At 46.8% G+C, this 24922-nt stretch overlaps 1 protein-coding gene across 2 annotated transcripts in view; it reads right to left on the reverse strand.

Annotated features, from left to right (window-relative positions):
* Positions 1–24922, reverse strand: part of arid1ab (AT rich interactive domain 1Ab (SWI-like)) — a 50799-nt gene that overhangs the window by 5900 nt on the left and 19977 nt on the right. For both annotated transcript variants that reach the window (XM_034544458.1, XM_034544459.1), the window contains exons 3-18: positions 22209–22940; positions 21433–21549; positions 8263–8503; positions 6722–6811; positions 5974–6144; positions 5216–5516; positions 4491–4636; positions 4268–4365; positions 3974–4183; positions 3644–3848; positions 1597–1729; positions 985–1160; positions 762–894; positions 511–630; positions 252–348; positions 1–45 (exon numbers count right to left, since the gene is read on the reverse strand). The exon at positions 1–45 is cut by the window's left edge and continues 775 nt beyond it. In XM_034544458.1, the coding sequence (XP_034400349.1) occupies positions 1–45; positions 252–348; positions 511–630; positions 762–894; positions 985–1160; positions 1597–1729; positions 3644–3848; positions 3974–4183; positions 4268–4365; positions 4491–4636; positions 5216–5516; positions 5974–6144; positions 6722–6811; positions 8263–8503; positions 21433–21549; positions 22209–22940 (3015 nt within the window). The remainder of the gene's footprint in view (positions 46–251; positions 349–510; positions 631–761; positions 895–984; positions 1161–1596; positions 1730–3643; positions 3849–3973; positions 4184–4267; positions 4366–4490; positions 4637–5215; positions 5517–5973; positions 6145–6721; positions 6812–8262; positions 8504–21432; positions 21550–22208; positions 22941–24922) is intronic.

A 24922-nucleotide genomic window follows, 5' to 3' on the forward strand; every position in this document is an offset into this window, starting at 1 on the left:
CTTGGCAGGAGGGCCATACCCACCATCCACGGGACGCTTGTAGTTCTGTCAGAAGACCAGATTTAGCATTATAACAATTGAGAATCCATAACAATTATAACAGAATGATGGCTTGCATCTCTTCCATGGAATGCCAGCACAAATAGATAATTGTTCCTTTCACACATATATAGTAAAAAAAGAAAAAGAAAAAAAGAAGAGGAAACAAGTCGCATTAAGAGCACCGCAATTGCCGAACAAAATGTTCTTACCGGTTGCTGCTGTGGATACATTCCTGGCTGTTGATTTGGGTACGGGCCACCAGGGGGAGCTCCTTGGCCAGGGTACTGATTGGCATAGGATTCATGCCTGAAAACAATAACAAAAGTTCACACCATTACAATTCAAATTCTTCTTCTTCACAGTAAATCCACAGAAAGCTTTTGTTTGAAATTTCACTACTGGGCATCTTTTAGTAATTCAAATTTCTCCTTCAATACCGACCAATCGCAGCACTGTGCGGGTACTGACCGTTGCTGTGGCGGAGGGCGGCTGGGCGAGTACATCCCTGTGTCGGCACCAGAAGGCATCATGTTGGGCTGAGGAGCTCCTGGTCCCATACTGCCGTCAGGGCCCATGCCCGGCTCCGGTCTGTGAACACAACGAACAACACTCGCCAGTTAATTTGACTTGCGTACAAAAAGACAATGAAAAAGCACAGGCCAGATTTACACAAGTATAACATTGTGCAGAACACTGGGAGCATGATGCAGTTTGTTTACCTTCTGTCGTATCCGTAAGGGTACTGTTGCCTCTGGCCCATCTGCATGTTACTACCCATAGGGCCTGGCGGGCCTCGGTTATACTGTTCTGCCATCCCACTGTTGGGACCTGGTTGCATGAACTGCTCTCCAGCTTATGAAAAGAGAAAACAGAGACGGTTGTTAGTTTTAGAACGGGCAGATCTCCTACAGCAACGGATCCGCTGGTCTGGCTGTCGCTCACCTTTCCTCATCCCGCCGAAGGGGTCCTTGTTGGACTCGTAGGGACCCATTCGAGCTATCATCTCCGGGCCCCCCATCCCAGGCTGGTAGCCCTGTGAATTGGGAGTCATTGCGTTCCTTCTGGAAAACGCTGGGTCTCCGCCATCCGCAAAGGGGTCCTGCAGATTAACGCTACTCCTATAAGAGGGAAGGAGGTGCATTATTGAAATATCGATTATATTTGAATTTGTTTTGCTTTGTATACGTTATTCAAAATTATTTGTAATTTCTTGTTTATAAAGTTTTAGTTTCTTGAACCTATTAACAACTTTAAGATGAAGTATTACAACATTATGAAATGATAAGATACCAGGATTCTACAACCATCTAAACTGTGTTGCAATATTGATATCAGATATTCTTTTAACCAAAAAATGTTTTTACCCCACAGGCTGGTTGGTTGACTGTATATCTTAACATGACCTCACATTACATAACTTTTTCCTGTTTGTTGTACTCCATTTTCTGCTGCAATGATCCAATTCCGCCACAGGGATCAATTTCATTTCATTGTGATGATTCCTGATATTGCTGACATCATAGAAAACTTGATATCGTTGCTTCTAACTCGTACCTGACGCCAGGCATTGGAGGCATTTGCGTGTGCGGGGTGGAGGCTGGGGTTGGGGGCTTCAGGTCTCCACCTTCTGCCATCGAACTACTGGTGGACTGAGGAGTCTGGGGTCCTTGCAGGGATCCAGAACCAGCTGCAAAACAACGATATACACACACTGAGTGCTTGTAAACGACAAAAGTCCTCTGGGTTGAAAATCCAAAGATTCTAGATAATTCAAAGAGCATGCCCTCCTCTTCCCTTCACTGCATGAATAAAAGCGAGAGTTGATAGTTGATAGTGAGGCGGGATAGTGTTGTGGAGAGGCTGAGCACTGCTGGGGGCTTTCAGGAACACATGCTGCTTTTGGCAATCCGAAATCCCATTAAGAAATTCCTAAGCGCTGCACAGAGGAAAACGGTTTGTGTCAAGCTGACTGGCTTTTGAGTGCACAGCCAGCGAAAATGTTGAATTTTCCAGCTCATCACAGCACCCCCGCATCACCGCTTCCATCACCCTCCTCCTCAACCACCACCGGGCTCAGAGACTCTAGGAAACAATGATCTAAACCCTCTGACTGACAGATTACTCCCTGACCTGTAGAGACAGGAGACAGCAAGTAGTGTAAGTGGGCAGTGAGTGATTGTTTGGCATTGTGTTTGTGTGTGACATAGCAGTGCTCATCCTTAACTTCAGCTCAGGACTTCTCACTATTAGCACGCCAGTCTGATGACTCACAGATTCCCATTCATTAAACTGACACACAGACACACAGACACACACACACACACACACACAACACCGGGGTCACTGGCAGGTCACATTTATTCACATCACCCTCTCGCCTCTCTAGCTCTCACACATACACATATACACACACACACACACACACACACACACACACACACACACACACATATTAACCGGCTCCCCCTCGCCCTCGCCCTCCCCCTCCCCCTCCCCCTCCTCCCTCTGGGCAGGGATTTCCCTCTACTAAAGATGAAGGGAGGAAAGGGGAGGGGGAGGATCTCATGAGGAGGGAAAAAATAGCATGGTAGAAACACAGAGAGAGAGAGAAAGAGAGAGAGAGAGAGGAAGGGGGGGAGGAGAGAGAGAGTCGCATGACTTTCACACACACACATACATTAAAGCCTCTTCCCCCCCATTCATCATTTCTGGCTGAGTACTGATCTCCGGGGAGCGTTGCCGTGCCTCTGTAGCTCTGGGCCGAGAAACAGGCAGCAAGGACACGCCACTGACGGGGGCACCGCTCTCGCCAAAATCACCTCCCGCCCCTCGACGCCGCTTCCTCAGCTCTTCCTTCGTACTAACTACAGGGCCGATGCCAGCTGACAAGCACCCTGATGTCTCCTGTAACAACACCCCGGCGCTGACTCAGTGCCCCGTGTCTGACAGCATGGGTCTCGGCCAGACTGGAGCAGCACGTGGTCGCTCCTGGTGTGGTTGCTCCTGGCAGCGAAAACCGGAGTCCCTCCAAAACAAACAGCTTCCAGGCGACACATTGTCACGTGACCCTTCCCCCTCCCCCACTGCACCCCCCTTCCCCTTAACCTCTGACTGACTGCCAGTATACACACTGACTTTTACCCGCCATTCAGAGTGCATTGAAAGATTCGGCATGCTGGTGGAACAACAACAAAAAGACAACGGGGTAAATCAGAAAGGAGTCTTTCATCATGTCCTGTGCAAAAGCCACGGAGTCGTCTCCCAAGAGATGTGTTCGTGGAACTGTCCAGAGGATGTGACTTACAGCTGCACCCTCGCCATTTATAACTCCTCCAATAGGTGGCAAAATTGGCATTGATTTATAGAGGACGGCAGGACAGAAGATGACAAACCACGGCCTAAGATCGGTTTTTAACACTGCAATTAATAGGATACAATAAAATACACTAGTTTATAGGGCAGATGATGCAAGGCAAATAGAGCAAAGAGGATGTGATGAATTGCATGGAAACCACACTGCACCCAAGGGAGAGATGGAAAAATTAAAGACACTTTTATCCATCTGCGTGATTAAACTCAGAGGGGGGCGGGGGGAGCTCACCTGGGCTGGGAGGCTGGACCTTCGGCTGGTTCTTTTTGGTGTCCGTGTTGAAGAAGTCTGCGGGCGGGTCCTCGCCACGCTCAATCTTGCACTCGAAGGCGTACAAACACTGGATGTACTGTTTCTTAAGTGAACTGGCTGCGCTGCTCGACGTGCCCACGTTCAGGTTGGTGGCCAGCTCCCTCCACTTCTTGTTCTTGTTCACCTGGTGGGCGATAAGAGGAAGGAGTAGGCTCAGAAAACTGCACACAACAGCCTTATAGGGACTACGATGCCGTCGGTTGTAATCTGCAAGATCCCCGAACAAATTCCGGTGATATCCAGGCGTACCTGGGTGAGGCCGCCGATCTCTTTGACGGACACGTAGAGCCTGTAGAGATCGAGAGGCTTGCGTCCGACTGCGGGCAGGTTGTTCATGCCCATGGCCTTCTCCTCGGCGAAGGCCAGAAATCGATCCACCCACATCTTCCTCTCTGGCTCTGGACCGAGCTCGTACAGACGAGTGATCTTCTCGTTAGTGATGGTGGAAGAGCTCGACTTCTACGGGACAGGTGACGGGAGGATATCGTGAGATTTGAAGAAGAAAAAAGAAGAAAATGTCATCGCATGGAGTTAGAACTCTACCTTTTTGGTTTCAGGCTTGGGAGTCCCCTCCACTTTGTTGTTTATCTTCTGGGTAGGGTTCATTTTCTCCACGCCAAACTCCGCACTGGGAGCCATTCCTAATAAGATGGTAATAAAAGGAGGGGGGGAGGGGGGGAGAGAGAATAAATGATTACCAGTCTATACCAGCTACCATAGTGTACAGTGTACCGCTCGATCGCTGCTCAGTGTAGCTTTTACTCACCAGGAGTGTTGTTGGCCATATTTGCTCCCGTCGGGTAAGGCCCAGGCCCTGCCTGGTTCATCATACCGTGCATGCTGTTCATTCCAGGGCCGTATGGAGAGCCTGTTCCCATCATGCCCTGGGCCATGTTAGGGTAGCCAGGAGGCCTAGAGAAGAGCATGCTTGTTAAGAATGAATACTTGTGAAAACAGACACAATCAGTGGACCCAAAGAAACTCCAAGAAACATCATCATCTGTGATTATGCAACAAATCTACGCATTTCCCTCATCTTGTGTTTGCTGAGTTTAGCTTATTCTGTAGGAAACATCAATGTACGTCATATGACACCAGCGATTGCCAAGCCCACGAGTGTCCCTCTGTAGGCTGAGCTGGCATCTTCGCAGGGGAAAGATGTGATTCACTGATCTCAGAGAACGCTTTCTCACTCTATCCACTTTTTTTTCCATTTCTCTCATAGATAAGTGTTTGGTCCACTGCCATCAACTCTGTGGCACACTCGGGCACCACAACACGCAGCAGACCGGCTTGCACGTGGGAAGAGCCAATCATTTTTCTTGGTCGCCCATACAAGAAGGGACACACTCAAATTCAGCAAAAAAAACAAAAAAAAAACTCTTCAGGCTGGAGAGTCTTAATTTAATGCATCAGTCCGACCCTTGACATTTAACTGCTCCCTCGTGTTTCGCAGAGACACTAATGAAGCCGGTAGCTGGAAGCACCCACCTGTTGTGTACAGAGTTTGTGGGCCCGTGGTGCATGGAGGGGCCGCCGTCCTTCCTGTTCATGGCCGGAGGGGGACACATCCCGGACGCCACCTGAGGCGGCATGCCGACCATGTTTGAAGCCATTGCAGGACCAAAGGGCCGAGCACCCATCTGCCCCGGGACTATTCTGCCAGGCGGGATGCCGCCATACGGAGCCCCGCTGCCCTGACCAGGCATGGGGTTCATGGAGCCACTCATGCCGGGGCCGGTGGGGTAGTTGGCATTGGGCATCCCTGTGTAGCCGGGCTGCCTGGGGTAACCTGGTAGGGTCACAAATACAGCAATGCAGATTTTAGCCTGGTTCTCACAATCAATCATGCCATCCTACTGTGTTTATAAACTGTATGAGGACTTCGACTCATCTCTCTCTGACAAGATAAAGAGGTTCAGCGGGCCAGCTCTAAATTTACCTCCGTGCTGCCTGCTCTGACAAGCAGCCTGATGAAGCAGACTTTTTCTGGCCCTCGTTTATCGCTGCTATGACTCATAGAAGAACTTCTTCAAAGCCCACAGAAGCCATCTGAGACTTCAAAGTGAAGTGATAGAATTTCATAAGTATATGAAGTGAGAGGAAAACTTCAAAGCCTTTTTTTTATTATCTGGGCTATCTATAAAACTGGTATGGCTGCAGGACGACAACTGTAAACTCATTCATAATATATATATATTTTAAACAGTAAAGCAACCCCTGCCAACACTTCTACCCTGAGGCCTCACCTTGTGGACCATACTGCCCCCCCTGAGGCCCATAGTTCCCCATTGAGTTGTTCTGAGGATATGGTCCCATCCCAGCATGCATCTGGCCTCCCGAGGACTGGCGTGGAGATAAGGCGGAGCCAGGTTGACCAGGGGACCCGTAGGGAGGCATCTGAGGGTTACGCATGTACACTGGGGAGGATTGGGAGAAAGCATCATCAGATACACAATTCATCATTTGCACGACACCTCACTGATAAGGGAAAAGTCAGCGCTCTTTATGTGGGTGTTCAATCAGTGTTAATGTTAAATGGAGCCGACTGTAGCAACAAAGAGCGTGTTACATTGACCCAGAAAGCTACATTTCGTGGCTGCAAGATCGGTTGTTGACATGACATTGATGTAAGTACCCATGGTACCGTAACACATCGTGTATCCGTGTGAAGAACCCAGCTCTTCGCTTCGTCACAAACACACAGAAGTACAGTGTGTCTGTCTCCAGTAACCCTCATTTGACCTGGCAAGTAGACTATAAGCACACTCTTATTTAAAGATACAGCCCGGGGGACTGTTTACAGGGGGACAGAATGCATACAAATACAAACAGACACACCTACATGCTGCTGGGCACACATTCTTGCACTTTTTTATAGTTTTTGGCCTCTGAGCAGAGGAGTGGTTGGCTGCTATTTTTAAAAAGGCTTCTCATACGGCGATTTGAGCCGGCATTTAATCCCAAGAACCTTGTGAACCATGTCTCAACACTCACCCCGCTCCTGGCCCATGGCGGACTGGTTCATGGAAGAGTGCATGATGGTGTCTGACTGGACGCTGGGTGGCCGCGGAGGCATCTGATTACCTGCAGGACAGCAACAACACAAAAGGGGCTCAGCAACTCGGTGGGGGGGAAAAAAGGACTTGAGAAATCCGATTGCCTTAGTTATCATCAGTCTTTTTTTTTTCAATCACAATATCGGCCATCAAAGGACCATAAAGCAATAACATACAATAAAAACAAAGAAAGACAATGACAGTGTCCTGTTGGCTGCCTGTTATATTGCTCTCCACCATGAGTTGTTGGTGGCATCGTAACTTCTGTTTCTGTGCCGTCTGGATGGTTTACTAGCATCATGTTAGGAGAAAATGTTCCCATCTGGCAAGTCACTTCATAAACTACAAATGGGATTCGTTGTATTTGTGAGTGAGCAAGTGTTGAATTAAAATCTCTAAATCTGTCAGCTGTTCGTTCACTGGATGTTTCACAGCATCCAAGTGTTCATTTTGGCAGCTATTTCAGATTTAGTCCTACCCTTTAGATTAAAATGCTTCTTAGTTTTTAGTCACATTGAGTCATTTTCATCCCATCATTTTCTTTTACTCACAACTTTGTCAGCCGTTTCATAATTTTCAGTCTCAGTCTTTTGTCAAATGTCCTTTTTTTTTTGTCATCAGACTATATTGAACATTTCAGACAATCTACTCTAACCAAAACCAATACTTACTACTGTTGTTTCAGTCTAACTGATTTCACATCAGACTTTATCTGGTCATTATTTGATGAAAAATACAGGGTGAGTGATGAAGAATGCAGCTTTTCTCCTCCAAGTCCTCCCGACCGTGCTCATCGCCTATGAGCACGGTCCAGTCGCAGCCACCCCCCCACGTTATGAGAGCTGATCCGCCCAACATGTAAAAATATGTGTTAATCAACCAACTGAACGCAATACAGTGTGTGTGTGTGTGTGTCAAATAAATGAGAAGAGAGGTGTAAGATGAGCAGATAGAGATTTTGTAAAGTTTTTGTTTTTCAAACAACATTTCAGTCTCAACTTTGTTTGCATTTGATATTGTCACAGTTCCAGCTTAGTGCCGTCTCATCATCTTCCAGTCGTAGTCATGGGGGGGGGGGGGGGGGGGGGGGGAGTTGTTGACAAACATATTTTGTCATAGTCCTTCATGAAATTAAACACTGCTGGCTAGCTAGTTTGGTTGCAGGTCTGATTTCACGTATAGCATACTTTCTGTACATTATCTTAAATAATCTACATGTGTGCTTTAACAGCAAGTCCTGGTCATTTTTGCAAAACCAAATAAAGTGTCATTATGCTTTAAGACCCCCTTTTCAAGTGTAATTGGTCATGTTAAGGGTTTTACGTTCATTTCATTTCATTATAGAATGGTATAATACATGCACATTTTTGGTCCTGCATGAACATAATGTCCTTTCTCTCTGTTAGTGATATTGCATTCAGAAAGAGATGTTGAAAAGACCAGTTCACGTGCACATTGTACTTTTAGCTTCATCTTTACCTGGCACAGCAGCAGGGGACAGGGGGCCGGTGCGGGAGGTGGTGACACTGGCGGGGGAACCCACGGGTGATGGCGAGGGCCCACGTATGCCTGACAAGTGGGGCGACGTGTGCGGCGAGAAGGGCGACTGGGCGGGATTGCTCTGCTCCCCCTGACTGCTGGATACCCCTGAGGTGCTGACGCCGGGGCTCAGGGCCCCCTCTGCACCGGTGGGCAGGTCGTCGATCGAGCCCGACAGATCCTGAGACAAGAGGAACACTGCGGGTTAGTGAAGTTTTTTTTGTTGTTTTTTTTACAGGATGTAAAGTCACATCTTTTAGTTGACTTAGTGGACTTTAAAAGAAAGAACATGGAAGTGGGATTGTTTGATATTGTTATGCATTTATGAAAATTAAGGCTGAATTAAGCTTAAGACATTTATTTTGGCTAATAAACAAATACAAATTTGGTGTGGGGGGGAAAACACAGACAGGCTTAATTCAAGTTCCAACCTGTTGTTTATTCAAAACAACATATTTGACATTCTCAGACTGAGCTGGTACATAAAGACATTGAATATGCCTAATATTAGCTGAAGCCAAAGACTTTCCTTTGATTATTAATCATCTGTTTTTAACAACCAATTCATTCACTTCAAATCAACTCATGGCATCTAAGTGTGAGATGGGTTTGTTTTGGAAGCGTTTATTCTTAGAAACCGACCGCATCTAACCCATCCCATTACAAAAACTATCTAACAAAACTCTGGCTTTGAGGAAACCAGGAATATGATGTAAGAAATTAGTGGAAAAAGCAAAATAATACACAATTTGAGGGGAATCATAATCAGTTTTGACATTTTAGCCCTGCACATCGACCTACTTGAACCAAGTAGGTGAGAGCATTTTATTTATTTATTTATTGAGTCATGTCAAAGTCACCGGGTTGCGTATTTTAATCCCTCACACAGGACTGCTAGCAGGTACAATGACTTCTCACCCCCCCCCCCCCCCCATTTAAAAAAAATACTCTACATCACTCCCATAATGCTGATAATGATCCATCTGGGCAAGCGGAACTGTGTTTGTGTTGCTTGCAAAGACAAAGTGGGGAGAAAATAAATAAATATTTGAAACAAGTCATCTCGGGAGGCAGTTGAAATAATTGGTGCTGGGCACCGGGCTCGAGTGCCATGTGGTGTTGTTATTGAGCCTCCTCGCTGGCTGTGACACAAAGACAGCCAGGCAGGAAGGAAGGTAGGAAGGCAGCCGGCGATGATTATGTTTGTGGGAAGGTGAATGTTTACACACTGGCCACTCACGTGGAGCCCATGTGCTCGCTCAGAAATGCAAGCTCATCTGCCAGTCACATCGGAGAAGGGAGAAAAAAAATGGGAGGGAGGAGGAGGAGGAGGAGGGGGAAGAGAAAAAAGAAAACGCACTCATTGGAAGGTGGCCAACTATTCCCATAGAAATCTCACACTCGCAGGCTGGCTGCAGCCCCGAAGCCGGCGGTTTTGCACTTGAAACAGCGCTCGTTGCTATTTTTGGGACGTGACCTGATGGAGGAACCCCAGAGGGAGTGACAGGAGAATGCTGATTCAGAATCACCCCCCCCCCCCCCCACACACACACACACCTCCACACCCAGTTCCCTCTGCCCTCCCTCCATCTCTTCCTCCGTTTTTGGTGACTGCACAAACCAAGGCCTTTCTGACCTGCATAGGAAATCTAAGCGAAACTCACCACGAGGGCTTTGTGTTTAAGAATCACACCCTCGAGCGTTTTATTTGGCTGATACCCAAATAATTTTCCGCAAATGTTAAAACGGTTCGGAACAAGGCAGAGAGCCCCTCCGAGGGAGCGACACAGGGCAGTGAAACCTTAATGCTCTGCAGGGGAGAGCAGAGATCAAACAGCATGACATTCCTTGCTTAAACAACCGTGGCGGGATCCTTTTTCCAGCAACGTCAGATGTCGTCCTCCTCCTCCTCCTCCTCCTCCTCCTCGTCCCAACCAGCACCACCCCACCCCTGCTCAGACATCACAAGACTGGTCATCTGACACGTGGGCTCAGTATGGCCCTGCGCCAGCCGCTACAATGACCACCTCAGCTGACACTGCCATACTCTGAGCTTCAGAGATCACTGCACAGAGTCGCGCCTCCCTTAACAAACCCCGACCGCAGGGCGAAAAAAGGTTAGGGGTCGATTCCCGGGGTTATGCCTGGGAGTTCCACCTCGGCAGGAGGTCACTGCGGACGGCCGCACAAGACATACACACTTCGCTCAGTAGACGAGAGAGAGAGACACAAGGGGAAGTCTGAACAAGGCTGCCTTTAAGGGGGGCGCTTTCATTTATTCGGTTTTAATCCCAATGGTAAATGGATTTGTAAAGCGCTTTCTAGTTTTCAAACCAGTCAAAGCGCTTCAACACTACATGTCACCATTCACCCACTCACACCCATTCATACACTGATGTGTGCCCATCAGGAATAACTAACAGTCACACACACACACACACACCGCAGGTGCAGCTCCAGGAGCAACTTGGGGTTAAATGTCTTGCCCGATGTTTGCTTGACGTCTGGGCCGAAGAGAACATACAGAGGATGCTAAGTCCACAAACATAGCAAGGTTGAAGGTGAAGGGATTCATGCGCACAGCAGATCAGTGCCAAGTCAAAAGGGAAAAAACTTCGGCAGCAATATTTCAAAGTGTGCGATTCCCTGCATCACAGTGGCAGCTCTTGAGACGAAAAAAGATAAATTCACTCCTTCGTGCACGCCCCTCAGCAAATGTAATCTTTTATGTGGGGCGCTTTGATGTATCTAACTATCAAAATGTATCAACTATCAAAAAAGGTGGTTTGAAGAAAAAGCAAGTTTGTTTTCCTCAAATTCAGGTATTTAAAACAAAAATATGTATGTATAAATATTAAACCAACAAAAACTAAAATATTCCTGAATGGGGTTTCTTGTGCCAAAATCGTATTAAAACCTTTAATGCATAATTAAAACAACAAAAATCCTAATCTAATTTAAATCTAAAGAAACATTCACACATACACCTGCCATGCAGCATAGAGGGCGAGCTCTTTACCATTCTGTAAATATCTGACAACTGACAGCTTCGGTCTCTCAGCCTGCCTAGGCAGAAGCATTGTGTACACACACACACACACACACGCACAAGCACAAGCACACGCCCGCGCACACGCACGCACTCCTACCTACTCCCACTCTGCAGTCATTGATTTTTCCCAGCTCAATACTGCACAGCACCAGCCTGTTCTGCTGACTGCACAAGCCGGACAGCGAGAGGAGAAGAGAGGAAGGAGGAGGAGGGGGAGGGAGGGGGGAGGTTGGTGATACGGATACTGTGTGGCTCTGCTATTCAACACACTCATTATTAGAAGGCAGATGATGAAGAGGACATGGATGAGGCATGAGAAGGAGTTGAGGGACGTGGGTTTGCTAAGTTGGGAGTTTGATGGTTTATGAGCTTGCAGGAAGGCTACAGTCGTATTATCTCTGCCAATTACGGTCGATAATGTGAGAACATGAAAAGAAGACAGCATTTTTTCTACACGCAGGAAAGGGGGGAAGATATGCGAGCTGTGTTGTGGAGAGGAGGAGAGAGATGCGGTTCTTTCTGTGGAGCTCCAAGCTCCTCTCTATGGCAGCCATTTTGTGTTTTTTCCCAGCACTGCCTAACATGGAACTTCAGAGCTGAGAACTGCAGAACAGTGTTCATGATGTTCGAGGGTTGGAGAGAGGCAAAAAGACAAGTGCAGTGTTAAAGAATTTAATTTTTTTAAGCCTACAATTTTAAAACGCACATCTTCTAATGCAATTATTGTTGCATTATTGTTTATGAATGTGAAAAAAAAAAGGCAAAAAGGTCTCCAGCATTGCCATGTTTCCCCATATTCTCCACTGCTCCTCCGAGTGTGCCTGTGCCGTCTCTGAGTCATCTGCTCGGCTCTCCGACGTCCTAATGTATTCCATTTGCAGATTACTTCACTGAATCAATCAAGCCCAACAAGAGCCATTAGTCTGCCAAGCCAGCCGATTTTTCTTTTCTTTTCTTTTTTAAGTTATGAGAAACAGAAAGTGGAAGAAGAGAGGTTGCGTAGCAGCCCTGAGATAATGAAACGTATCTGGAATGTGTGACCCTGGCCAGTAGTGTAACTAGATCTGGTGGTGGTAAGGAGGGAGAGGTTTGTGTGGGTGTGTTGGGGGGGGGGGGGAGAGTTCATCCCTCAGTCAAACACTCTCCCTGACCCACTCTTCTCTGCTCAGACCTCAGGGTTTCACCAACCGCCTAGTTGGCAGGCTTCCTTATTCTCAGGCCCCCAGATGCTGAACACAATATACAGGCGGGGGGAAGAAAAAAGAAAAGAAAGAAAAGAGAAAAACCTTGCTCGCTGCCGACTGGCTTGCACTCACGCTCACATATCCTCTGTGGCGAGGTGATAGCTGAGGAAGAGAGAGTAAGAAGGGGGAGGGGGGGAAATGAAGGGAAAGAAATGGCTGCATCTCAAGTGCTGCCATGGTTACTGTGATCCACGTGGTTGACACATTAGAGCAGACACAGTCCCTCCCCCCTGTTGCTGCCATCCCTGTGTCTGTCTCTCTCTCTCTCGGCGGCCTCCCTGCGTGCCTGGCGGGGTCACGGTGCAGTCAGCTACTACAAAAGAAGCAGCCCGTCATTGTTACAGGAAACGCAGACGCACCAAAGCTGTGTTCAACCCCCCACCCCCAGCCATGCTTCTGCTCCACCAGCACTTTAATTACACACTCAGCCTCCAGGCCCTATGCACTGAGGAGAACTGAGACACACACGCTAACACAGAGAGTGGACAAACACAAAACCAGCACAATCTTGGCCGTCTTTCTCGAGTCCCTGATGTTTATGTTTACATGCAGACGGCCTTGACACTGAAAACACTGCTGCGCTGCACATTCACCACTCACTCAGGGCAAAGTGGGCTTTTGATATTCGAACAGGGTCATGGGAAAATATATCTCTTCCCTTTAAAGCCTAAGATCAAGTGATATTTTCTGCGCACAGTTTCTGAAGGGGGTTTCTTTTCCCTTTTCTCCCAGCTCAGCCTCTGAACATGCTGACTTGACTTAACAGAGCCAAGAAGCATATTATCCCCCAGACCACCACTATCAGAGTGCTTCTATCTCCACGCACAGGTGACATAAAAACTGTCGGCACTCAGACTAAATTTAATTTAGGCCGTCTCGTCTATGAAAACACCTGTAATGGCGCCATGCTGCAGTGCCATGGGACAACAGCAGGAAATGTTGGAAAAGACAGACGGACAGGTGGGTGACGCCTCAGCCACCTGCCCAAAAGGGTGCCGCCTGCGCCCGTGGGCCGCATCGAGCTACCAGGAGCTTCTGGGAAGTCCACTGATGGCTTGGAGAGAGCCAGCTCCAGCCCCAGCACGAGGTTTGCAGGGCTGAGCTCAACCATAAGGGGGCACTCCCATCCCACTATGAGGGAAGAACTAGAGAAAGGAGGAGAAGCAAGGCAGGCCCCTACCTCATACAGCAGCAGCAGCCATTACAGGGCTTCAAATGGAGCACAGGGCTGACGAGAAACTCTCTACACACAGAAAGAGCAACCTATAGGTGCGCCATCAACTCTGAACCAATCCGCGCAATGACGTAAACATGAGCCGTTGAGCAGATGGGCTCAAAAACTACTCAGTTGATGAAATTAACATCCCTTGAGTTCTGTTATCTCATTCCTCTTAAATGCAGGCAAACAGCAAACATGGATAGGGACCAAGCCAGCCGGCCAACGCCTGGGAGCTCCCTGTTGGGGTTAGATATCTCTTCTGGAGTCACAGACACGATGTCTACTACCTCCAAAGACGAGCTACCCTCCAGCTCCCCCAGAGATCAGCATTACACTGCTACTTCATCACCAGCAGCCACGTGGGAAGGATAATAACAGAGACCAAAAAAAAAAATAGTACAAGACGTAAGAGTGAACCAGCCTAATTCTGAAAAAGAGTCTCATGCTGCTAAGGCACGGAAAATACAATTCATTTGACACTGATCAATACTGCTCTGCTTTAGCATTCCTGTGTGATGCAGGCTTGCAGTCCAAAAAAGAAGATAAAGGCTAACTATGAATCTTAATCAATACGTAGGGAGTTTTTTTTTTTTTTTTAAATGCTCCACATTTGCCTAATTGAGCTTCTCTGTGGGGGTAACAAAAAAAGGGGGTGTGTGAGGCACACAAACACTGCAGCAGTCTGTGTGTAGCTAACGCACACTAGATGAAGGGAGGTGATGGAGGGGAGAAGAGCGGGGGAGAGAGAGTCTGATTGCTGTGAATAATGGGGAGATGGTGTGTGTGTGGGGGGGGGGGGCTTTTGTAGAGATCACAATAGTAGCAGGGAGTCCCAGGGCAGCGCACAGATGCCCGAGTGAGGCAGGCAGCTGCCCGGCCCGAGGTAAGGGGTGCGGGGATACGGAGGGCGAGGGGGCTGGAGAAGAGCGGTGGGGGGGTTTGGTGGGTGGGGAGTCTCTAGACCCCTACAGCCAGTCTGCCTGCTTTCCGGAGCAGCGACACCCCTCCCCTCCTACTGTCACACACACACACACACACACACACACACAGCACATCTAGGGGGCGCTACCAAAGCAACCGACACTAGCAGAGAATTAACTGTGGGGGGGGGAGAGAGAGAGAAATAATAGAGGTTATTTCATAGAGTGAGAGTTAATTTCATTGTGGGGCCGGTCTCATCCATCCAGGCTCGGCAGCTTGTTCCAGCGAGAGCAGGAGAAAGCAGAGGACAAACAGTGCTGCAGTCAGCCACAGTCTTTGTGCTGCAAAACTAGCTCAGCCCAGCAGAAATGAAGGCAGAGGGGAGGGGCATGGGAGAGTGTGTGTGCTCGAGAGTGGAGTGAGTGAGAGAGCAAAAGGGAGAGGGAGAGTGTTCTCTCTCTCTGTGTGTGTGTGTGTGTGTGTGTGTGGGGGGGGGTTTTTTTTTTTTTTTAGAAGGCTGAGAGAAACAATTCACTGAAGCAAATGCAAAACAACACACTTTGTCAGCAGATTGAATTTTCTCAAGTACATTAATTAAAAATCACATCGAGGAAAGAAAAGGGTGAGACGGAGAGGGAGCAGGGGAGAGAAACAGAAGAGCTGGGGAGGAGGGAGGGAGTGGGTGAGAGCGAGTGAGAGGCGCCCTGGAATCTGAATAAGACATGTACACACAGGAAGCAAGGGCCCCAGAATAGCAACAGGAAACTGGCCCCGGACTCTGAATACTGTCAGCGTCAGAGGCTTGCAAAACAAGGCTGCGCTGCACAGCGTTATGAAAGCTGATTTACTGAGAGGAGAGAGAACGGGGAGGAGGAGGGAAGGAGGAGGCGCAAGCGATGGAAAGAGAAAACGAGAATATAGGCAGAAAGAGGAACGAGAGAGAGGCAGTGTGAAAAAAATATATATTTATAAAAACGGAGAGAAATGCATCAACAACAAAAAACAGTGTAATATTGAGAAAGGCACAGAGGGGGTTGGGCTGGGTAGGAGAGGAGAGGAGAAGAGAGGAAAAAAAGTGGGCCGGCCTTGTCAGGCTGATTGCTCCAGAGCTATGTCGCAAAAACAAGCTTAGCTGCAGCAGGAGAGCAGAGCTGGGCTGGGTTTAGCAGAGAATGGGGATTGCAGGGGGGGGGGGGGGGACTCAGAGTTGATCAGCACCAAGACTGGAAGATCCCTTGGTTCCAGATCAGGAGGCTTGGTACATAACATTAAAGGTCATTAAAGGGGGGGGTGGGGGTTGGGGGTGCCTGTTGTTGTGATGTGGGTGGTCCCTTAGCTTTGCAAATGCACTGGATAAGACTGGATTCATGTGAGGGTGGGGTCCTGATAGGCAGAGATCTAGTGATACATTTAAAAAAGGTGAGAAAACTAGGACCTCCAGTCAAATCAAGGAATCCCGAGGCAACCAATAGAAAAGCATGGATGTATACCTTTCATTATTTAAAAAAACTAACAGAATAGAAGCCTCTTATCTACCCCATATTAACCACAAGTTGTTCATTTAAAGTAAAGACAAATAGAGTCTACTCCATTACAACATTGTTTTAAGGCAAATATACATTTGTGATAACAATGTACACAATTTATACCCTTAGCATTTTCCTTTAAAGATTAAAAAAAACTCCAGACCCCCTTATTTGGAGGGTGGAAGACAGAAAAACAAACTTGGGCGTGAGTGTATGAACAACATGTGACCTTTCTCTCTGTCAGTTGGTCTGGAGCACATTCAGACACATCAGGAAAGACGAGCATCACAACCAGTGGGCGGCTCTGAGTGGGATTAGCCACACACTGGAGAAAAGGGGGTACAAAAGACCTGAAAAAGGACACAGGTTTTTTGTCTTTTTTTGTTTTTAAAGAGACGGAGAAGGGGAAAAGGGGCCCATTCCCATGGGTCGACATGGAGAGGAAGTGTCACTTCCAGGGAGTATGAAAGCCAGTCAGTGACAGCAAAGACTCTCGCCTGCTTTACCTCTGCTGAAGCCACAATGGAGGCGGTAGGCCGGCGGTATAAGCCGCAAGGAGCTTTCATACCATACGGTAATATGATTCTCTTCCAAAATAAAAATACACTGGATTCACTACATCATTAAGGGGGGTACTCAAGCGATTAAGTAGTGTACTTCCGTCACCTTGTGAGGGAAAGATTTCAAGAAGAATAGTGAAAATGTAAGCATCAGCTGTGTCAAACTCCAACACAGCAGCCTACATTTCCCATAATGCAACATTAGAGTTTCTTTCACTAGACCCCTCCCTTGCTGCTCAACGCTCACGTTACAACCGCCACACCTCCAGTTTTTAAACGCAGGCTTTGTACTAAACGATTAAAATCTCAAGCCCAAATGGGGATTACCCCGGTGGCATCATGTAGTGGAGCAAAGCACAACGTCAAGTCTTCTTTTACACTTTTACACAAACTATAGCAAAATAGTTCATTTTATTTACTGCTGCTCATTGTCCATTGTATCGGCACACGTGTGTTGATCCGTTGCCTCTGACACATTCTTTGCCTGTGAGTTTTGAAGCTGTGAACATGGACTGGTGAAGCTACTATTTAATTGCCCTTCTTGAAATGAATAAAGTTGTCAGAATCTCAACTCCTCCTAAAGAGTAAATTCATTCATGTGTGAAATTGGTGGAGTGCCCCTTTAATCAGCAACGTTGGTTATTCATTAAAGACTCAGTCAATAATGTGACACTTTTGAAAGTGAAAAGTACACAAAAAGAAAAAAAGTCCCCTCTCCCCTCCCCTTTAGCTCTTAAATCATTTCCTTGTCCAGAAATGACATTATTGTGGTTAGTTATGATTGTAAGACTCCACAGACTTGTACTTGTTTATTGTGCTGTACTCACTGTGAGTTGCTTCTAGATTAGCATCAGCTACAGAAAGCTACAATGTTGAAGTGCAAAGAAATTTCTATGAAGACACCGGCAGCTCCAGGGAACCGACAGTGTGGTAAATACTCAGCAGTTAGAATGCATTTGTGTCCTGGAGCCAGGAACCAGCTCAACCTGCTCAGCTAGTTCCACTATGGCTGCCTGTTTCTCTCTCCCCCCTCCCCCTCCACCTAATATCCACAGCCCTTTTCTGAAGCTGACTGTTGCTTTCCTACCTGCGCCTTCCAGCATGCGCTGAGCCTCCTGTACTCCTTATTCCCACCTCAACGGCGGCCTAACAGACGCTGGGTTTTAAGCACCTGGCTCCAACAGACCCATCTGTGCTGTGGATGAGGCGATGTCTGGCTGCTTCTGTGCGAAAGCTACTAAAGTAGCTGAATGGCGCCTACCTCTCAAGCCGCCGTTGGATCAGGATTCAAACGTGTTCGGAGGCAGATTAAAACAAACGTGCCTCTACAAATCGCTGCAGGTGCTTACAAAATAAACGCCTTTACTCCGTCAAATTAAACCTGTAGATTTGTCGCGCACAACCTGTCAGCTAGTTTAGAAAACATGATTCTTTACTAAATGTGACACTTAAAACGCTTTACTGCAGCAACAAAGGGCCCGGTGAACATTTTGTTTTGGTGCACCCGGGTTGTGTGCAGGTGCACCTAAATTAAAAAGTTCGACATCCACCACGGAGCAGACACACTTCCATCTTACCAAATGGAGACACTTGGGATTTACAAGTTTATCTCTACGTTTCCCTCTCAGAGTTGTGTGTATTGAGTGGAGAGTTGCTTCAGTTTTGTCTTTAAGATTCATATCGTAATAAAGTTTTCACAGAGTACAGACAAAATATGAATTTGTGTATGCTGTCAGTGTAGGGTAAGTGATGGAGCCACACATTTGATGGCAACTTATGATGCTTGACAGTCTTTGGTGCCACAAAAAGTGACGGGTTCAGACAACGAGCCCTGCTACTAATTCAGTGTGCGATGACAAGATATTTCACAGGATTACGGCTTAATGAAGCTTTCATAGCCATGGATCCTCTTCTCAACTGGCAAAGAGCAACATCTCAGGCTATTGGAAACATGTTTCCTACATTTTGTGCGGTGCAAGTCGGGCTATCAAAACAGCTTAATTTCCAGGCACAACAGATGCTCCTGATGCATATCTGCTCGGAACACCTGTAGGAGTCGATTCAGCTGTTTTGACACCGGCTGTCAGGGTTACACTCGCAGCTAGCATGGTCTAATCTCAACACAGTGTCATGTGCACTCCACGGGGGTGCTGAGGGAAGGAGGAGGAGATTGGTTCATCTCGACCTTAGCCAGATTAATCTCACAGCCAATCACGTGACTCCAATAGGGAATCCCCGAGAAGTCTGAGGGAAATAAATAAAAATAGCCCTGGACTGAGTGCCTGCTCGGCCAATGGCTGAGCCCACAGAGAGATGTATAAATAAATAAGAGAAATAAATAAATGAGGAGGGAAACACATCCTGAGGGCATCCCCTACTGGCATAGACAGCGCTGCCTCTCATCCCTCCCTCCCTCTCAAAATCTCCCACTCCAACCAATCACTCACACTATTTGAAGTTATTTGCTTGCACTCCCTCAATCCCGCATCTCTCTTCCCCCCCCCCCCCCCCCCCCCCCCCCCCCCTCCGACTCAGCTCTCTCACTTTCATTCTCTCTCATTAATGATCTCATTTCTCACTCTCCTTCCCTGAGGCCCAGAATGAGGTTAGCTGCGAAGTCTGACCTATAAACACTGCCATGGAAACTGCAACGTGTTATAGCGAGACACCTCTTTAACAGGAAGGACGGGGGGGGGGGGGGGGGGGGGGGGGGAGGGGGGGTGAGAGTCGGCGAGGGGAAGGGGGTTCTCTCACCTTTATCTTAGCCAGAGGGCAATCAGACGGCAGATTTACTTCACTTCCAACAATCCCTTTCCTGGCAGAAATGTTTTTTTTTCAAGTCAGGAGAACCCTGCACTGCTTGAACACGCTTTACTCACTCTTGGCATCAGCTTGTTGTTTGTATGCTGAAGTCAGAGGCAGCAGAGAAGGGGTCCAAATTGAAGTTATTACTGTGAATAGTATATGCCAATTGATTTTAAAGTGTTTACAGTATTTTAGGTTGAGTTGGAATTGTATGCTCGGACCAACGTCAGTGATTCAGCAGGCATGGCAAGAGAAACAGTAAACAAAGCTGGGAATCCACCGGTGTCAAAGGTACTGAATGTTCACCGTTCACTAGTAAAGCATGCAATACCCACTGTAGTTATAGCTCTTCAAAAGTCCATCACATTGCTGTAAATAGGTGGCGTTTGGTAGTAAATCAACTGAACAGCAGCAATAATCACGTTTTTACCTGACATTTCAATGTTTTTTCTTCTTCACTTTGGTTTAACTGCTGTTAATCTTACTGCTGCAGGGTGATGTTTGCTGCATGACAGAACCAATCCAGGTGCCAGCTGATGTCGTTATTGAGCAACAGTTTTGAGATATTAATTGGGTAATGTATTCCTCTTTCCTTTTGTGACACCAGGAATCAGACTTGAAGTGTGAGATCCCCTCCCCTCCGCCACCCAATGAACTGTGTATTTTCGATGTTTGCCTTGATGACAAATAAGATGACATTCACTGATGGCAGTGGCCGATGTTGTGTCGCATATTTTTTGCACTGGCTAAATGTTGTGTTGTGCATTAAGCATATTCCGCTGCGGTTTGAAGAAGAAGCCACTGACTGGATGGAAGAGAGCTGCAACAGGGCAGTGATGCTTATCTTTTATTTTGTTCATGCATCTCACTAAGAAGTAGGCCAAAGAGGCCAATTTGTGTTTTGTAAAGAGGTCCGTCCATGTTCTGCCCTAGTGTGTCCAATGGAAACACAAGACCGTTGTATTCTGTATGAAAAATACAAGAGGTTGAAGATAGCCCTTGATTATCATTATTAAATAACTTATTACAAAAACGTTTGTTGGGCTATGCAGTTCCAAAAAAACTCTGCTCATTGAGTAAGTAGTTGTATAGCAGATACAAATGCATTTGAAGCAGATTCTTTTTTTAATAATTCTCATGTAAAGGGAAGTTGTAATAAAGGTTGTTTCATACATTTTTATGATATATCTTGTGCAAATTTGAAAATGAATGAGAACTAGTCTAAAAGCTGTTCTAGAGTTAACAGTGGTACCTTGCATCTGCTTTTCGAGGGTAAAATGCTGGTTGTCAAAATCTTGACACAAACGGGTCCAGACACATAAAAGTCTGCAGTTTTTGGGTACTGATGGGAGTGGATTAGGACAGACATTGGAAAACTGTAGGATAAAAACTATATATATATATATATATATATATATATATATATATATATATATATATATATATATATATATAGTTTTATTTCTATATACACTGTACATCTAATAACACAATAAAAAACAGCCTACCCCAACTTTAAGTCTGGTGCTCACCTTCAATATAAAAAAAAAAAGAAAAGCTATTATTGCAATTATTGTCTTTTCTGGCCATGGCTGATTGACTGGTTGTAATATATTAGAGGGATTTTTGGACTTTGTCTGAACACCATAAAGCACATATTAACAAGGCAGCCCATGACGGTGGTTGGTGCCCATGGAGGACGGTGGACCATGAAACCCAGCTACAATGAGCTACAATGAGCTACAATGAGCTACAAGTCAGAAGTTAGGTGAAGAGATCTCACCGGCAGACTGGATGGCCGGCCCTGCATGCTGTCTTCTTGACTGCTCTTGTTGGAAGCCATGGGCTGGTTGGAAGGAGGAGCGCTGGACTGGGAGCTAAAGGAATCCTGGGAGAGTTCCTGATTACGGGGACAAGAAGTAGATAAAACAATGGCTTTCGAAAACATGACAAAACAGATCCCCAAAGCAAAGAGCATTCACTGCTCATTGGCTCTTTGCAAAGTACAGCAATACTGCGATTTGAATACGTCCTGTGTAGCATGTCTGTGTCACCATAGGAGAGACACGGCAAGGGAGAAGACATTGCTTACTTTACAGCTATTTGCCTAGGTAGCTCGCTAGTGGCTTCATCTTCATTTTGTTTTCATGTTTTACCACCAACAACCTAAAATAAACAGCAAAGCTCCTCTCCCATATAATCCTACTGTTCTTACGGCTCAGTTGACAAGCATTCCAGATATTCAAACCCGTTTTGGACCAGTTACGTTACGGACAACTACGTGCATAATTAGTTTAACTGTCTAATTGAAATATAAACAAAAGGGCATGAAACAAGTAGAGACGGGAATGTGTTTTCTGTTAAACCGCCACAGACCGCTTGCGGTTTACATTGTAACGGCACCGATGGATCTTACGCCAGTGATAAAGTGCAGCAAACATAAAGAGCGCGTGTCAGCTCAGGAACCTCCTGCTGCAAACAGTAATGGAAACACAGATGGGCCCGACACTTCACATTAAAGCTACAGTGCAAAAACAGAGTTGTGTGTGGTGTCACTACCTGTGGAGGAGGCGGGAACCTCTGATATGGTGACTGCTGCTGCTGTTGTGGCGGCTGCTGCAGTGGCGGTGTCTGGGAGTACGGTGACGGTTGACCCTGCTGTCCGTGCCCTGGAGGTTGCTGGGCTTGAGGAGATGGAACCCCTGGTTGTTGCTGTTGTTGTTGTTGCTGCTGCTGCTGCTGTTGTTGTTGTTGTTGTTGCTGTTGTTGTTGTTGCTGCTGCTGTTGTTGTTGTTGTTGCTGCTGCTGCTGCTGCTGTGGAGGTCCTTGCTGCGGCTGAGGCTGAGGCTGCGGCTGTGGCTGCGGGGTTTGCTGCTGTGGTGGCTGCCCCGGTCCAGGGGATTGTTGATAGCCAGGCTGGCCCTGGGGGCCCTGCTGAGTTTGGGGACCCGGTCCCTGCTGCTGTTGAGGCTGCTGCTGCTGCTGGGGAGGAACGTAGGGAGGTTGTCCTGGCTGAGACTGTGGGGGCTGGCTATAGGGAGGCTGACCTGGAGGAGGACCGTGTGGACCTTGGGATTGTTGGTAGGGGGGTCCAGGCTGCCCATGTTGGCCAGAAGGCTGCGCAGGGTGGCCCTGTTGGGGGTAGGGAGCTCCAGAGCTGCCCTGGGGTTGACCAGAGTACGGAGGCTGCTGTTGCTGCTGGCCAGGGTGAGGGGGGGCGCCATGCTGACCATAGTAGCCCTGGCTCTGCTGGCTGTAGCCACCAGGCCCCTGTTGTCCATAAGCTGACATCTAGATGTGAAAACAGAAAGATTGGTCAAGATCAAAACTAGCTCACCTTCAAAAATGGGGGAGAACAGATATACAAGTAAATATAAGCCAGCACAGTTGAATTGCCTCTAAACATAAACACTTTTTACCAGAGGTTTACTACCCTGAGCCTCTCTGTGGAATACCAATCACTACCTGAATACAGTCTGTCCCCTGACGGCATCTTTTTTAACCCTTTTTTAAAAAGATACATAAAAATAACCCAATATCCTAAGTAACTTCTCTTTTACCTTTCATTCTCAGCGGAGTAATCAGAGCATCTCTTCATCTTACTCAAAGATTAAAAGCGAGAGACAACCGTTCGGTCTGTAAGATGCGAGTGTGTTCCTCGCTATAACCTGATCAGTCAAAGTGTTGGAATTCAGGCGTGTATCACTTCAAATTACCGCTGCGAAAATGAAAATTGAGTTTTGACTTCATCTCCTTGAACTTCAATATGAGGCATTCAATATTCATACTCTACCCGATCCTGCAAGTGGAAAGCCTTTCAGTACAGCGATTTTGTTTCATTACCCTCAAGGAGCATGGAAGGAGAAAGCACTGACCTTGTGAAGAAACACAGTAATAAAAAAAATAAAGAAGAGGGGGGATTTTTATTTTTTGGTTCTGTGTGTGTGTGTGTGTGTGTGTGTGTGTGTGTGTGTGTGTGAGTTAGCTACTCAAGAATTCAAAGAAAATACTAGACAAGAAAGAATTGCCACACATTTAAAACAACGTGGAGTGGCTGTGTATCTGTGTATCTGTCTGACAAAAGGAGGGAAGCCGTTTTCTTCTCTGCAGGGCACTTATCGAGTCCACGGTCAGACACCAGGCAGGCCAGTATGAGATAATCACACTACACAATGGGCACAAGACCACAGACAGCGAACGGGGAAGAAAAGGCTTCACTCTACGGGATTCCCTGCATGCATTTGTCTGTTAAGACGGTGTGCCTGGCTGGGAGAGTTCAAGGGTCTAATTCATAGCGTAAGAGTAAGTAGCGATGGCAAACTATGTTTTTTCCGTTTTCAATTGGACGACGGCGTCAGAAAGCGCTGCCCACTGTGCCCCCGTGCACACGGGTTTTCACTTTTGAGCGGAAAAAAAACAAACCTGACTGAAAGAGTGATGGCTCGCTCCCAAGAGATTTTTCTTCAGTTGATTCTTGGTTAGGCTCTCCGAATAACCTTGTTGTTTTGGATCATGTTGATGACTCGAAACCCTGCGATCTGGTTATATTCCGATTCTTGGTGACACGATTCAATTAAGAATCAATTATCGATTAGTACACCGATACTCCATCGAAAAATACAAAGGGGTTTACTATTTTCAGGCTCCTACTTTAATGAAATGCTAAATTTAACACTGCCGGTAGTGAAGCTAAGGAAATACCGTTGTCGTGCATTTTTCCAAGCAGGAACTACGAGATAAAACTTGCATGTGTGACATCGTCCGGGTGCCGCACTGTGCTCGGTACCAAGATCGAAAAAGTGCTGCAGCTTTGCTGATTTAAATTCAAGATGAAATCATGGCTAAAAATCAACGCATGCACGTACCCATCCCCACGTAACCGCAAACACTTCCTGATGAGTTTCAGAGATGTTCTCTGCTTCCTGCTAAGGGACTACAGATGTAAATTAGCTCACAGCTAAGAAGCTGTTCACAGTCCCTGTGAAATTAATAAATAATATAAAATGTATAAATTAAATAAATCTAAGGTGCTCTACCGTCTCTCTACTAGAGAGACCGCAAAATAGTTAATAAAGCTGGATAGTGGATAGTTAAGATGTGAAGATCAATACCGCTTTCATATCCGTCTGCTAAATACTAAAAGTTTTTTTTTTTTTTTTTTAAGTGTGTCAAAAGAGAACCATTTCTTGGCCAGAAGACATTATGCTGGACAGAACCAGGTGAGAAGTTCCCCCCGTTTCCAATCTATGCTATAACGTCTTGTAGTTTCAAAT

This window comes from Cyclopterus lumpus, chromosome 11 (genome assembly GCF_009769545.1).
Source record: "Cyclopterus lumpus isolate fCycLum1 chromosome 11, fCycLum1.pri, whole genome shotgun sequence".
NCBI classification, from domain to species: Eukaryota; Metazoa; Chordata; class Actinopteri; order Perciformes; family Cyclopteridae; genus Cyclopterus; species Cyclopterus lumpus.